Source organism: Cottoperca gobio, chromosome 3, assembly GCF_900634415.1.
Source record: "Cottoperca gobio chromosome 3, fCotGob3.1, whole genome shotgun sequence".
NCBI classification, from domain to species: domain Eukaryota; kingdom Metazoa; phylum Chordata; class Actinopteri; order Perciformes; family Bovichtidae; genus Cottoperca; species Cottoperca gobio.
In genome coordinates this window covers 23951791-23967954 of record NC_041357.1, presented here as the reverse complement: position 1 = coordinate 23967954, position 16164 = coordinate 23951791, and the positions used below count along the sequence as shown (strand labels likewise).

Genomic DNA, 16164 nt, shown 5'->3' with positions numbered 1-16164 from the left:
AATGAACACAAAGCTTTAGGTGGAGTGCATTTATTGAAAGAGAACATGTGTCTAATGAAGGTACATAAAACCTAGTGTAACGCTGTCATTGTGCGAGCTGGCAGAAAGACCCTGATCGCTGGTTGCTTTATATTTAACTACATTGAATGTTTTACTTTCAATGGATCAACTGAGCTGTTGATACAAAGAGAGCTCAGGTTTGAATTTACACTGTTTCTAAACATTAATGCAAGACTGTTAAAAAACATCCTGGATCAGAATCGACGGAGATCGACATTACTACTGTTCTTCAATGATGATCTGGAGCTTTGATGTACTGAAGGTACTAAAAATAGAAGTGTGCAGATTTATCTTGATGTCACTCTCAGATAAATATAGTCTACAAATGAATACGTGGTCAGTGTGCCTGCACGTACAGTCTACACTTTCTCATATGATAACTTGGGTTTTGATCAGAAAAGCTGAACATTTCCTCAGTAAAAGCTTCACAAATGAGGCATTTAGTAAATCAGACAGGAAATGTCTTGAATGCACTTCCCAGCTCCCCTGCAGCAACTCTCAGAAGTGTCGGACGCGTTTGTTTTTTTCTGACTGGTCTTTTCCGTTTGTTCCTTTTAAAAAGACCTTTGAAGACTGAACAGGTCTGCAGTTGACCTCTCGCTCTCCTTTGCCCGCTTGTGCAGAAAAATGTACGCTTGCGTCAGGGACATGAACAATCACATGTACTTATATTTAAGTTCAGTTCGGCTGCTTTAGATGATTTCTTTTTTACATCAAAGCTCTTTTGAGTCATGTTAAATGTAATTGACAAAAAATGGGTTAAGGAAAATATCAAACACACTTCATTAGGCAGGATATTTGAGATTGGCAGGTCTGGTATTAGCCTCGATTTAATCTTGGTTTGGTGTTTTTTCTGATTCACTTTTGTGCAAACACTCAGCTGGAATGTATTTGTTGTCATTTGGCAATTTGACCAATAAATAATGTCAATTTTGCACTTTTAGGACAGATGTTGAAATGTTCCTTCCCTATTGTTTGGCTGATGTTTCAATTACCATTTATATAAAATGAATAAGATTTCAGCTTTAAGGCATTTCTCATGCACTGTTCAATTTTGAGATTTTGGGCTATTTCTTCTGTCTTCTCTCTGACTAATGGAAAGAAAACATCCAAAACACACATGCAGGTGAATATTTTACTTCACTTTGTCAATTTGCGTCCGTAGATTTCTCTTAAATTGACCAAAAGTCACCATTGCATAAGGCCACATTTGCATATTTAAACATAGAATTTAAAGAAACTAAGAAAAACACAAAAAAAAAAAAACTTATCTCTTCAGGGGAAACTTGAGACCCTCGTGACAGTTATTCGAGACAAAGGGCAAAAGATAAAAACCTCTTTTACCTCTGTGCTGCTAAATGTGCACATCTGTTTCTCTGCTTCTTCCTCCTCCACCTCCTCCTCCTCGCTCCGACTGCAGTTTGACTCCCATCCATCCATGCTCTAACACAACTGTAGGTAACATAAACATGCTGAGTCGCTCTTCAGACCACCGTAGCAGGAGCAGCAATGAATAAATGTTTGTTTAATACTACTGGGACACTCTTAGAGGCACAGCACAACGTCTGTATTGATAGCATTTTTTTTTTTATTACTTGGACTGCGGGGCTTTTTGCTCTCCAGTCAAAAATCACATTCTGTCACCGTTAAAATGAAAAATGTCAGATTGAAGCACAAAGTCATTGAAACACGCTCAACATGAATTTTTTAGCCAAAAGTTCAGCTGAGAGAGACACTTGATATAAATGCCACATACAACAGATATATTTAAACTGAGCCTTCAAGTGTTTCCACAATGACATGTTGACAGGTTACTACTGTACTAGTTTAATTATCACCTAAAACGGTATATGACCGTGTTGGGTTACTTTCCAAATGTACTCTAATATATGACATATTACTACTTTCATTTGAATGCAATAAGTCACGTTACAATATTACTGTCTGTGCAGAGTAATGTGTTACTGATTACTTTTTAGTTACCGTCAACAAAGGTACCACAGAAGTACGACTAGGCGTTGTACTCGTGTACTCGATAAAGATAATCTAGCGGGTTATGAATGCACAGAAGCTTATTGCACTTCATTACAAATGCAGTGGTGGGGGATATTGTTAAGCCTAAGTAAGGTTATAAAATGTCCCGCTCAGTGCATCTGTTGTTCACATTTCTTTCTTTGAGTTTTTGCTGTGTGTTCAAAATAAATATTAGCCAATTCAGCATTTTATTTTACTCCTAAATACTTTTTTAAATTTTCAATCTACTCCCATTTTTCTTTATATCTGAACTTTACTGGAAGGCAGGAAGGAAGGAAGTAATGAATGAATGAATGAATGAATGGAGGGGGAGGGAAGAAAGTAACTGAGAAGGGAAGGAAGGAAGGAAGGAAGGAAGGAAGGGAGGGAGGGAGGGAGGGAGGAAGGAAGAAATGGATGAATGAATGGAGGGGGGAGAAGGGAGGAAAGAACTAAGGAAAGGAGGAAGGAAGGTTGGAGTGAGAAGAGAATGGAGAAAAGGAGAGAACTTAATCTTCCAGCCTTTCAGGTTGTCTCCATCTTCTCTAAAGTAGTTCTGAAAAATACACCCATAGTTCAGAACCAGAGAAGATAAGGACATTATTTAGTTTTCTTATTTAACCCAGTCTAAAGTGTTGCTGGCGCCCCTATCGTCTCGTGGAAGCACGTGCAGCTCCACACCAGACAGACACTGTAGCATGATGATCACAGATCCTCTCTCTTTCTCTCTCTCTCTGCTGCCGGAGACACAGAACTGACATTTTACAACAATCATTTCCTACAGGGACCGTCTCCACCCCCTTTACTCGGCTTTAGCACGGATTCACGCACGGTACGGCTCTACTCGCTTGCCAGCCCCGGCCCTCCTCCAGGTCCGCTTGAGCCGGCGTTTGATTGGATTAGAGTCGGCTAGCCTTTGCCCTCTCACCCTGCTGATGTTGGCTGCTTGCTTCCTGCTCCCTCCGCTCCCCCTGACCGACTGACGAAGCTTGCCGAAGCCGCACGGCGAAGCGCCCTGCACGGACTCAGACGACCGGGACGAGCCGCTACAGCCCGACCAGAGCAGAGAAGAGCCACGAAACACACACAGGCGGGCGGACGGAAAAAACGAGGCAGTCATGCGGAGGAAATCGAGGATATTGTTATGTTTTGCGGTGCTGTGGGTGCTGGGGATAGCCTACTACTTCTACTCGGGGACAGCGCTGAGTCGAAAGGTAGGATTTGCGTTCCTCGACTGTTTTTTCTGGCTACACGTCCGTCCGGGTGTCCGGGGGGGGGGGGGGGTTTCTCCCCTGACAAAACGGAGCTCGAGCGGTGTGTTTCGGCTGTTGTGTCTCTTTTCTTCTTTTCGGGGGCTCTGTTTTGTGCGGCTGCACCGATGCTGTGAGGAATGTTATAAAGGGCCTGCTAGTATCAGTGGCAGGCATTGATTTGGTGGAGATGAGTGTGGACAAGGGCAGCAGGGTAGCGGGGCTGGCCGGTCGGCGTGCACAGCCCTCCCGCTGTGCCGGTCATTGCCTTCCCGTTAAAGTGGGAGAGGAGCACGTCCACGCCGGGCAGCCTGTCAGCCACTTTAACGTGGCGGCGCCGGGTAACGGGAAAGCAGAATAAAGGTGCAAGCATGCACAGTGATTGTTATTAATATTGGGCTGCTGGCCTGGCTCACAGGGCCGGGGGCGGGGCGGGGGGGGGGGGTTAGCCTATAGAGCACGTCAGCACAAGCTGCTGCTCCCAGAAATGAGCAGAGATCAGGAAGTGTGCAGATTAACGCAGAGTTAAATCACTGATACACTATGCATGTCAGGATGTGATTTTAAAAAAAGGCTTTGAACATTAGTTTGTTTTAATCTACTGTGGGATGAGTCTCAGTTGAACCTGACTGCTGTGACGTCCAGGTGTTGTCTGCTGATGGCCCAGCTGTGTGCACACATTTTTATGTAATAGCCTTTACACTTTAATGCAGTTTGCATTAATGCAGTCTGTAATGTGCTTATGATGTTCAGTTTTTGTCCAAGCTGTTTTAGAGATACGATTTTATGTTTCTGATATTTTGTCTACCCCATTTGATTACATTATAGAAACTAGAGCTGAAACAACAACTAGTTGATTGACAGAAATAATATGATAATCATTTAAAAAGATGCCAAACATTTGATGGTTTCAACTTCTTAAATTTGAGAGTTTGATTATTTTCCTATAATTAAATTATAGTAAACTGAATATCTTTGGGTTTTGGACTTAACAACACATGAAGACACCACGTGTGATGACCATATTTTCAGATTAATTGATAATACTTGTTAGTTGCAGCCCTATTAGCAACACTTCTCAGTGTAACTCAATACAGTTCAACAGCACCACAAACTACAGCCTCCAAAATGACTATAAAGTTGAATCTACATCTCTCTAAAAACATTATAACCTTCATGAAATGTAGGATTTATTTTAAATAGGTGTAGCTAATGCAATGTAAATCATTTCTTAATGCCAAAACGCATTCATCAGTTCACTATTACATCTGCGGTTACTAATGCTTCCTGTGTGAGTCATGTTGTTGGTTTACAGCAACTTCTGAAACTATCGGTCTTTATGGAAACACTGTAGGGACACTGTAAACCGCAGTAGTAGCAGTAGTAGTAGCTGGTACGGTTGACTTTGTGTATGTGGAGGAATGGATTCCATTCATGATATACCAGGCCTGTACATGCAACAGTATGTCATGCCTGACATGCAAGTTAAATATTCTCCAGGTGTAGAACAACATGAAGACATGTTCCCATTTTTCCACACATCTACAAATGTTCTCTGTGTGTATTAGGGCTTCAAGTAATGATTTTTTTTTTTATCGATTTTTTAATTGATTTTCTCAATTAATTGATTAGTTTGTTTGTATAAAATGTCAGAAAAGTGTGAAAAATATTGATCGGTATTTCTCAAAAGCCCAGGATGAAGTCCTTAAATGTATGTTTTATCCACAACTCAAAGGTGTGTGTGTGTGTGTGTGTGTGTGTGTGTGTGTGTGTGTGTGTGTGTGTATATGTGTGTGTGAGAGAGACCGACCGAGCGAGACCGAGCACAGTTACCTTTTTGTCCCAGGGCAACATCGTGTGTGTGTGTGTGTGTGTGTGTGTGCATCCTGCTCTGCGTGGGTGGTTGTGTGCACAGTGCACTGCCTCTATTACCCCTCTGACTTGCTTGTGTTTGTGTGGGAGGGGTGTGAACGCCCTGTGTGTATTCCACCTGTCTCTTGTCTTGTCCTATCTGTCTCTCTGCGTTTGCTTTGCTCCAGTTAACCAGAGCAGCCCTTTTACTTTTCCATTAGGCTGATAACTGTGTGTGTGTATGTATGTTTGTGGTTGTTAAGGTTGCCAAAGTGACACTTCATGATAAGCAACTTTCTCTGGAGTTGGATTGCAGGAAGCATTAATCTGGATCCTAGGTGGCTGCACCTGGCTGGTGTCTTTACACGGAGAGATTTAATCTGTTTGAACAAAGTCACAGCGGCACAGGTTAAGTGGTGTTTTTGAACACAGCTTCCACTTCTTTGATCTAAATGTGACTGATTGGGTTAAATGGCCATATGATCTCTTCTCTTATCGACCGCAGGACCATGATTTGTATCGTATTGTGGCAGAAAATAACACATCCTTGTTACAAGAATCAATATAAAACTGTATCGTGATGAAACTTGTGGTTTACGCCCCGATGATTCATGCCTTAAATGTTTAGTACTTATTAACAATAAGCAGATTAAGACCGGGTAAACATTTTAAATAAAGAAATGCTGTGTGCTCCTTTTTACCTTTCTTCTTCTTTATCCTTCTCTTGGCAACAGAGAGGTGAATTGGAAATGTTGTGAATTAAATTACCCAACAATGTCAAGTGGTTGCCAAATACAGATTCATGCTCCTTCTTGAGAATTGGGTTCAAAGTGTGATTCACAAGTTTGTACTTTCATTCATCAGTCAGACGTGGGATTGATGGCGACTTTCTGGAGAAAATCAGACAAGAAGCCACGAGCACACGAGCAGTGCGTCGATTTATTTACTTAAAAATGTCCAAACAACATATTCATCTAACTTTACACATCACAAAGCTCATCGCTGCTTGCATCCACTGTGGTGAATCCAGCTGCTGCCAGCCTGTGGGACTCGCACTATCACGGCAGCTAATTCAAATGCACACTTGTGAATAATCTGAAGGACGGGGTCTCTGCCAGAGGAATTAGTTGAACTACTTTCTCCAGCTCTGTCATACACACCCATGATACTGTGGCTCTTAAGATCAAAGCACCCACCAAACAGCATTTATACTGTTATCAGTTCAGAAGTACTCCATTTGGAAGAATGTCCCTCTGGTTAGAGTCTGTGTGCCCATTTGAAGACACTTTATGAACACAGTATCAGTGCCCGTAAGCTATAACGGCATCCGGTGCAAAAATGAATGTGGCCATTTCTGACAAATTCCTTGCAAGCTTTTTTTGTTTTGTTCTGGCAATAAAAAAAAAAGACTGACGTGTCATCGCATGTCTCCAGAGGTCTTAAGCAAAACCTTTGTTCTGCTCACTGGGAAAGTTTGTCTATCTCTTCTTATTGTACTTAGTGATACTGATTGTTCTTGGGCATTTCTCTGGTTTACCGGCCTCAATTACGCCGACTTAAACGAGAGGACAAGAGCTGAGAATTGAGTTTCATGTGAGATTTACACCATCAACAACGTGCTACCTCATTTTGGTGATTGTGGAACAGAGGATGTGTTCAATCATTCAAATAGTAATTTTTTGGATAATGTAGAAATAATGTATATTATGCTTAACTTTTCTTATAAAAAGCTGCCTGTATTGCTGCAGTGTGTAGTTTATGAATGGAAAGTGAAGTTTCCCCCTTTCTTTCTTTGTCAGTAGAATTACAAGGAAACTTTGGGAGACACCCAGCAGCGAGACTCAGTGCAAACTTGTGCCTGTTTTCTGTAAGTGCATTGTTATACACATGAGGATAATGTTGCAAACTTAAGCCTGCTGGCTCACCAGGATGCCCCATTAAAGTCTGCCTTGTTGAACAGACCTCAGAGGGCTTTTCCTGCCAGCTCTTGAGAGACCAGTGTCCCACTGTTAAGTCCACTTTCCTGCTAATCAGCAGCGTGTGAGAGGAGCTGAATGTCAGATAGTGGATGGTGGCACCGAACCACAAGAAAGAATCTGCTGTTTCGAGTAAAGCAGCAGACAGATGGAGAGAGTGTGTTTTTGTGTGGCATGTATAATAATTCAAGTTCCCATAAAATCATAATAAAATAAACGTTGTATCACTATTGCGCTGGTTGTCACCTATATGCCAGTATCTGGCCCAACAATGACAAAATATATTTAGTAGATATTCTTAAGGGTATTTTAGAGTTTCCATAAAAAAATAAAATGTCCTCCTGCTTTTGAGCCGTACACTAATTTTGTTTCTAATTAAATGCTTTTGATATAGACACAAAGCTGCCATTTGTATGCATCGGCTCCATCCCGCCTGCATATCCCCTGCAACAGCAACACTAACACTACCGCCTTCGGGTCTCGGCTCGTAAACTTATGGCCTCACTCCAAAGACTTCTTCTTCATGGTCTTCTTCCTCCATTTCATCCCTGTCAGATATGTCGGTACATGGTGGTGGCGAGAAATCCTCGACAACAAAGAGCAGGCTGTCCTCCATGTTGTGCTAGTAGCTACTGTCAATCTGAAAGTTGGCGGTATGGGTTGCTGTAAACACTAATGAATATCCCTAACTAGCTTGTAAATATGAAGAATCAAATAGCAATCTGCTAGCAGTTTCACAAGAACTTTAAATTACTATCAACTGTATCCACTTTGACAAAGAATAAGGACAGGGGGAGAGAATGACTGTGCAAGAACAAATCACATACACATGTGGTAAACACAGTCATGCCAGACTGACTCACGCACACACTGTCCACTGTTGATATGGAGCTCAGCTCTCACCCAGAGGTGGATCACAGCAGTAGAATTGCAAGTATTTCTCAGTGTGTTGTGATCTAGCCAGAGGTTTGGATTAGTTTCTAGTTGGTGGCAGAGGATTCAGATGCGACTGCAGTGCTTTTCTCGTGGCACACGCATGCATTGGCTCAGCAGGGAGTCGGAGAGCTTTTAAAGCTGGCTGGTCCAGAGTTTGCAAGTGAAAGTTGCAGTCTCTGTTATCTACAGCTCTAAGCGTTCAGCTTGTGCCTGTCCTTGCATGTCTCAAACTACAGCTTTATCAATACATCTGCCTCTCGTCACAGGTGTCACTGTTTTTAAATCGGATATTGTTTGAAACATGGATGAGTTGCACCCGCTCGGTGAAGGTGATGATGGTGTGTTATTAGTGTATGTTTTGTCTTTGGCCTGTTATCGATGCACAACAAGGGGGATGCTGCCCTCCTGCTCTTCAGCACAGGAGACCGCACCGTCTGCCGGAGTAAGACACAACATCATCTTTAGCTCTCACACACAGTCCCAGCAGTGTGTCTGTAATCTTTGCAGTCAAATTGTTTTTGTATGCACTCTTTTTATTTATATATATATATATATATATATATATATATATATATATATATATATATATATATATATATATATATATATATATATATATATATATATATATATATATATATATATATATATATATATATATATATATATATATATATATACATACATACATACATACATACATACATACATACATACATACATACATACATACATACATACATACATACATACATACATACATACATACATACATACATACATACATACATACATACATACATACACATACACACACACACACACACACTTTACTCATAACACTGATTACATGTGTTAGAGTCCCTGCTGTTGTGTAACTGCAGTGCAATCATCTAGCTGAAAGAGCTGTGGCTTTGAAACCACTTGAGGCCTCAGCAGTTCAATATGCTCATAATGCCAGAATACAGTGTAATTTCTGTCAGCGAGCCATTATTACCAACTAATTAAATGCAATTCCCTGAAGCAAATACTGAATCGATAAAAGGTTTGAATTAAGCTGAGGATCCCTGGGTACCGAATCTCTCGGATAAACGTGTGTGTGTGTGTTTTATATTATAAGCAACGATCACTTCTGACAGACGCTCAACAGATTCCGAGTGTTAATAGAGATACCAGAGAAGAAGACTGTTGTTTATTAAGGATTTATTTTCCAAGGGTGAAGTTAAACAAAAACACTCTGTTGAACCCAAGAAGCTGCGTCACAGTCACATTGAGTTACACAACGTCATCGCTGGGAGTCCCTGGAGAGAGACGATGTTGTTCTGTGGAGGGGGGGGGGGGGGGTGCCTTGCTCAAGGGATGCTTGACGGTACACATGGGAGGAAAGAAGCTGTTTTTGTTTAATCAACTAGGCACAGCAGTCCTGTCAAGCTTTGGAGAATGAAATACTGATCTTACTTTATTCTTTATCATGCTTTAGTTATAATACTAGGGCTAACTGGCTCTACACTGCAATACAAGAACAATGCTGCTCCTTTATTTCCATGTCGTCAACGTGGATTATCAGCTGGTGAGGTCTCAGTCTATTTGCCTGCTGCATGTAGCTATGTATCAAATGCATATTTAAGACACTTTCACAGGGCTCTCGTTAAATACAAGTCAGATGGAAACACTTAAAAGTCAGCTGGAGACGGCAGTTTCAACCAAGTCATGGAGCTAACGCTGGCTTTATTATAGGACTGCACTATAGGCGATATGTAATAATGATATGATACTCAGTTCTGCATTTCTGCTGCTTTTAGTATACTGCTAAAAAAAAGAACAAATTAAACTGAATACAAAAGACACCAATAAAAAAAGTGACTAGTTACATTTAAAGTGCAGTTTTCTACTGATATTCTTTCAACTAACTCAAAAAAGTACAATATCGCAATCTTTCGCAATAACAAAACGACATATTGTGCAGCCCTACTTCATTAGCTAATGCTCTGCTAACTAAGCTAATTAGCTTAATAAGCTAGCTAGCGTTTCTTTTTACTTCCACTGAAAGTATCTCTCTTACGAATTGTCTCAAGAATTACAAAAATGTTTGAGTTGAGAATCTGCTGCTGTTAACATTTGTAAACTATCTGTACCGTGTGAGAACGTAAAGCTTGACAGGTGGAGCAACATCAGCTAAGGGGGGGGGGGGGCTAGGCTTAGCAATTCAATTAAAGCACTCCCTATAATTTAGGCCCCGCATAAAGGACACAGAAAGACGAGTTGATGATGGAAAGATGAACACAGAATGAATGAGAAGGACTGGATCTGAGCAGGAGAATGGGTTGTGTCGGGCTTGGCAGCTTTTATTTCCAGCAGTCAGAAGGAGTTAGTCCTGACTCGCCAGCCCTTAAACCCAATGACTGGCGTGAACAGACAAACAGTTGTGCAGGTACCAGGAGATATAGACTGAGACATCGCCAAGAGGGAAGACAAATAGTTTGGTTAATAGCAACGTAAAGGTATATCTGCTGATGTCGGACGGTTTCACTACATCCTGCTCTGTGGCATGACAACTCCAATTTTTATTTACTTCACTTATTTACTCAGTCACTGGTGGTTTTCTTTTGGTTAAACACAACAGCATGTTGCATCTGTGAGTGTGCTCTAAATTGGATTATTTTCTTCTTATGATGATTTTCTTCCCTGGCAGACGACAAGCATTCATGGAAAAGTTGAAAGGGATGAGGATATCCATTGTTCATGGGACCAGCACGGAGGCTTTTCAAAGATCTGTTTTTTTTTTATTGAAACATCAAGAGAAAACGGAACAAACCCTCTGAAAGGCAAACTGTTGTAGACGCTTCACAATTTTAACGTCTTCAGAACTTCACAGCGAAGCAAGCGGTCAGGTCGGCAGTAATCTGTGTTCCTGTTATCAGGCTAAACTATTCAAAACCGCCTGATAGTGTGCTGGTGGATATGATGTGTCGCCTGTGCCCTCTTTGTGGCAAGGACATTCAAATCACTAAATAAATGACAAGTGCAGCAACTACCCATATAATTATATAATTTAGTTGGTGCACTTCCAGTCACTGCTGCTAGTCTGTGCTTTAATGGAAATGATGCTCTCTGTTTGTGTGTGACTGGAATTATAAAAAGGATGTGCATAATGTGCAAGTTTCTTACCATTTCTCTTCTGATGGAGCTGCACTTGAAAACCAACTGAAATGTCTTCATGAGGATTCACAATTTGAATATTATTTTTATATTCAACCACCTGAAGGACAAAGCGCTTCACTTACATTATACCAGAAAAAGATGTGAAGTTGAGGAAGAAATTTGTCTTTTTGAAAATCCAGAGGAAGTTGGAGCTCTACCTTTGCCACCTATGATTCAAGAGCAAAGATGGCTGTGTGTGCTATGATCAGAAGTGGAAATGACTTCATCAATAGACGAGCAGTCTGTATCAGCGTATGAATGAGCTCTCTAGAGAATGTTTGAGGTTAACCTATTTTTTGAAGGATACAGAATCTCTGCCTGAATGTCCCATCTGCACCGCTCTCAGCTGTTTGTTGCTGCCAACATACAAAACCCACCCACCTCAACCTGGTGTGTGTGTGTGTGTGTGTGTGTGTGTGTGTGTGTGTGTGTGTGTGTGTGTGTGTGTGTGTTATTATAAGCAACGATCACTTCTTCAGTCTCTGACTCTTCTCACGCAACATGAAAAGACTTCTCTGTGTGTGTGTGTGTGTGTGGATCCGTCACATTTGGGTCACAGAATACGTCTGACATTTTTGCATCGGCCCCAATCTCGATTGATTTGCAGATCTTTGTTCTCACCCCTTTTTTCTTTTCTGTCTTTTGTCAACAAATTATACGTCAGTATATAATGCCACTGCTGACTTGGAAAATCATGTTGAGTAATACAATCCAACGATCAATTGAGGAAATAATATCCTCTTATTTAATTGAGATGTTTTATCACAACATGATTCAGAAGATAATACTGAAATATTACCCAATGATGACTTCTTCTTTTATTAATTAATTAAAGAATCAGCACGCATTGTGGGACGGCTTCATCAGCATATTAATGTTCTTCTGTGTTGAAACTCTGTAACTGATTTTGTTTTAAAATAAAAAAAAGGAAGAAATGCCCAAATAATGTCTGGCCATCTGCCAAAGTGGTGGGTAGATAGATTTTTTAACACGGGTCTGGTGGGAGGTGTTAATTTCTCACCCTGCATCACAACATGGCCATTCAATAATGGACCAGCATTTGTTTTCAGCTTTACCCAGGAACGTTTTTATTCTGTAAGAAAAACACTCATAGTACCGTTACAAACGGCTATTAGTGATGTGCTTTGGCTTTCAGATGTGTCTTTAATTAGTTCTCTTGGCTTAATTTGTGCTTTTATTGTCGTACATTACTCTTTAATTTATGCTCAGTTAGCAGCCACTGCACTCTGTTCATTGATATCTGTGATTAAGGGCTATATATTGCATGGGGGGGGGGGGGGGGGGGGAAGACGATGCAGATATAATTAATTTCTCCTTTGACAGTAGCCTCAATAGACCAGAATGAAATGCAGTCATAAGAGCTAGTCACTTGCCCGATAGTCAAATGTGTTTGTCCGAAACGGAAAATGTAGACCTATTAAAATAAATCGACAGGGATTTGGTCAATCGTTATAACTAATTACCACACGAAGCATATGAATAATATGCTTTCCTCAAAGCCACCAGACTCCATTGACACAAACAGTAATTCTTCCTCATAACAGACTTCATTCAGATCCGAATAATCTAAACTTATCAAAACCGTCTTTGTTAGTCTTTCCAATGTCACCAAATAGATGCAACAAATATGTGAACTACAACACCTAACATCTAAAAGACAAATCCTGTGGAGAATGTGTAGCGTAAAGGTTGAAAAAGATTTTATTGATTTAACCGACTACAGCTGCCACTCGTGACCTCTCCACCCTCGTTATCACACACACACGCACACACCACACACCCATACACACCCATAAAAAACGGTCCAAATTCAACAGTAAAGTTTGTAATGTTACTTATTGCTCAATACCAGTAAAGAAGAAGCTTGTGAAGTGTCTTTTTACAGTATGTTGAAATGGGTTTTCAGGAAGCAGAGGTGCTGACTCGGCTGTACCGGCTTCTTCAAGTAAAAAAGTGATATTTGCTCTAAAGTGGGTAACTGCAGAAATGGTTGGAAACTAAAGTGAGCAGTTTATGCACAGACTGCACAGTGTTCCTGTCTACAGCCTGTTAGAGCCTCACATGTTTTATGTAGAGTCATGACACTGTGTGTGTGTGTGTGTGTGTGTGTGTGTGTGTTCCCATTTTGCGTTCCCATTTTCCTGTCTTTTCCTGTGGGCTTTTCCTCTCCTCTCAGCGACACGTCAGCAGATTTAAGGACTTTTGTGTTTGTCTCTCAGACGGTCCTGTGTTTATACAGCAACTTCTTACACAATTTGGCGAGCCAGAAATGTTTTCTTCCACTCATCCCTTCAAGTTGAGTTGTTGTGTCTGACCTGGATGACTTAAAAAAGAAGTAAGGCAGCATGAATAGGAGTCATCTGTCGAAGTGGTTGAAATTCTGAAGGAAAAATCCTGAATATCACATTTACAAAAAAAAAGAAGAAGCCTGAGACGGCACAGCTAGGCTGGTTCTAAAAACAGACTGCTACTGTATGGTGTATCCCTCTGGTGACAGAAACCTTAGCTGGTGGTTCTGTAAAAATAGAAGCATGCATTTATACATTTAACATAATGTTAAATGTTTTAACATATACCTTTTATTTTTACCATAAACTCAGTACAAGGTTCCTATCAACAGAGGTTTATGTGTAACGCCAGACTACTTCTGCTGCCTCAGGACTTTACAGCCTGTGCCAGTTGTAATTGTATGAGTTCATGTACAATGATTTATGGTAGGAAATTCTTTGTTACTCCAAATAAGCTGATGTACTCATCAGTTCCAGTCAGGAACACCAGCGCTGCCAGCAAACGGTTTGTAGCTGAGTGGCACATTTCTTTGTTGTAGTGGCATTATTTATGAAGAAAACTTACTGAGGTGTTTAGTTTCCCTGTAAATATATAAGCTGACTGTTTCGTTAGAGCAGAAGTGCAAGGAATGGATGGATAGTCTGTTATAACCTACACTGCCAACATTAACAACCTTACAGTAGTAACCAGTGATGCGTCAGGTTGGTACAGGTTATGTATTAAAACAAGCCCAGTTCATGACGGCACGTCCGCTGTATCGCTCCACTGTGTGCGAGCTCATGCGGGATGCTAATAGGGATGGGCCGCTTCATTTTAAAAATGCAATTTTCATGTGAGGAAGAACAGACTTACAAAAAGTCCTTTATTTATGCAGGGGGGCCTTATGGTTTATGATGACCTTATTTAGGATCTTTGTTTTTCATCCTGCTTGGATTTGGGGAAGTTTGCGCTCCTGCAACCCAAGCCGATTCTTTATTCCCATGTCGTCTACATGGATTATTAGCTGGTGGTGATAATGACTCTCTGCCTTCGTCTTTTAGCGTAATATATGTATGTAGCCACTGTATTACCCTTTTTACAGGGGTCTTGTTTTAAGACGAGTCAGCTTGAAACATTAAAAAGCGAGCTGAAGACTGCGTTTTCAACCAACTTCCCCTTACTCAGGACATATTTCAGAGTGATGATGATGTTAAACTCTTCAGCTTCTCTCTTACCTGCCATATGGTAATGCACTCTCTTCCCCTCTATCGCTCCCACCTTCTGTTTTCCTTCCATATTTCCGCTCTCCTCCGGTTGTTTGCTTTCTTTGTGTCTTGCACGAATATACTCTTCTCTGTTCTTGTCCATGCTACTATGGACTATTGTGCTTTTTTTTTTTTTTTTACGTTTGTTCTGTTTAAGTAGGCCAGAAATTCAGTCGGTCACCCTGGGAGCCAATTATAAATATACACAAAATTGTCATCATGTAGACCCTCCAGAAGCAGGCCTGTGACCCACTTTGAGCCCGAAACCACCTACATGAAGGGGGTAACAGAATATCCTGAGCTCCTGGGCCAGTAGGCCTCCTGCCCTTTTTGTGTCTCCGTTTCTGCCTTAAAAGGTAGGTTTGATTTATCTGTGCTTTCAGCTCGGTGGGGGTGGAGCAGATGTGATTGTGTCAGACTCCATCAAGACGGGCTAAGAATAGCAAAAACCATCTAACACCTTAGCGTGGGTTGGTTTGAAATAGGTTGTTTCACGCTCTCTCTGCTGCATGTTATAATGCGCTGGAGTCTAACCTCCTGTTGGAGTCGAGGCTGCCGCTAACATACAGTTTACAGACGCAGGTGCGGCTCTCTGAGTCCGAGCTTTGGGGAGGTGTTGTGGGTGTTTGTTCACGTTTTAGATAGTGATGGCTCTGTACCACTTTTTCATTTTCGATACGGCAACCTTGAGTATCTCCTGATACTAATCTGATGCCATCTTTTTTACTCTCTTAAGCAACTAAGCTGTATATGTTATAACACATGTGCATGAATGTACTTAACCTAGCCATCTAAAAAGAAACACATGTTCTACTCCCCTGAAGGAAGAAATACATACGGCATGACTCTGTTGTGCAATACTGCTGCTTCTTTTTCACACAATGAACTTTTAGCACCATTCAAACATGTTCTAACTAAAGTGGAATTATAATTACAGTGTAAAATACCGGATATAACTCGACTCAATGACACCTCAATGGCAGTTGTTGACAGATAGTTCAGGCTAATGGATCGATTATACCCCCCCCCCCCCCCCACCGCCTCCAAAATCCAATCCAGTGTTTTTGGCCAGGCATCGGACCAACATCGGATCGGTACGTTCCTACTTTTAGACTGTGTATTTATTTTGCCCTCTCTGTTTGAGAATACTCGGACTGTTTCATTCTAGCAGTACTGTCGGCCAGCTTGGTTTGTTCCTGACACACACCGCTCCCGCTCCCCCCCTGCTGTCACTCTCCCTTCTGCTGCAGTCCATTTACAACACGGCAGCCGCAGAGCATTTGATGCTCTCAAAGGTCAGAGTTCACCGTCCCGCCCCGCCTG

The 16164-nt window shown here is 41.3% G+C and overlaps 1 protein-coding gene across 5 annotated transcripts in view; it reads left to right on the top strand.

Annotated features, from left to right (window-relative positions):
• The first annotated feature begins 2562 nt into the window (after window positions 1-2562).
• galnt2 (UDP-N-acetyl-alpha-D-galactosamine:polypeptide N-acetylgalactosaminyltransferase 2) overlaps window positions 2563-16164 on the top strand; it is a 52692-nt gene continuing 39090 nt past the window's right edge. For 2 of the 5 annotated variants that reach the window (XM_029459538.1, XM_029459530.1), the window contains exon 1: window positions 2565-3287. In XM_029459538.1, the coding sequence (XP_029315398.1) occupies window positions 3192-3287 (96 nt within the window). In that variant the 5' untranslated portion in view covers window positions 2565-3191. Of the gene's footprint in view, window positions 3288-16164 lie in introns of all 5 variants that reach the window. The other 3 variants (XM_029459562.1, XM_029459556.1, XM_029459549.1) reach the window with 2 other exon arrangements.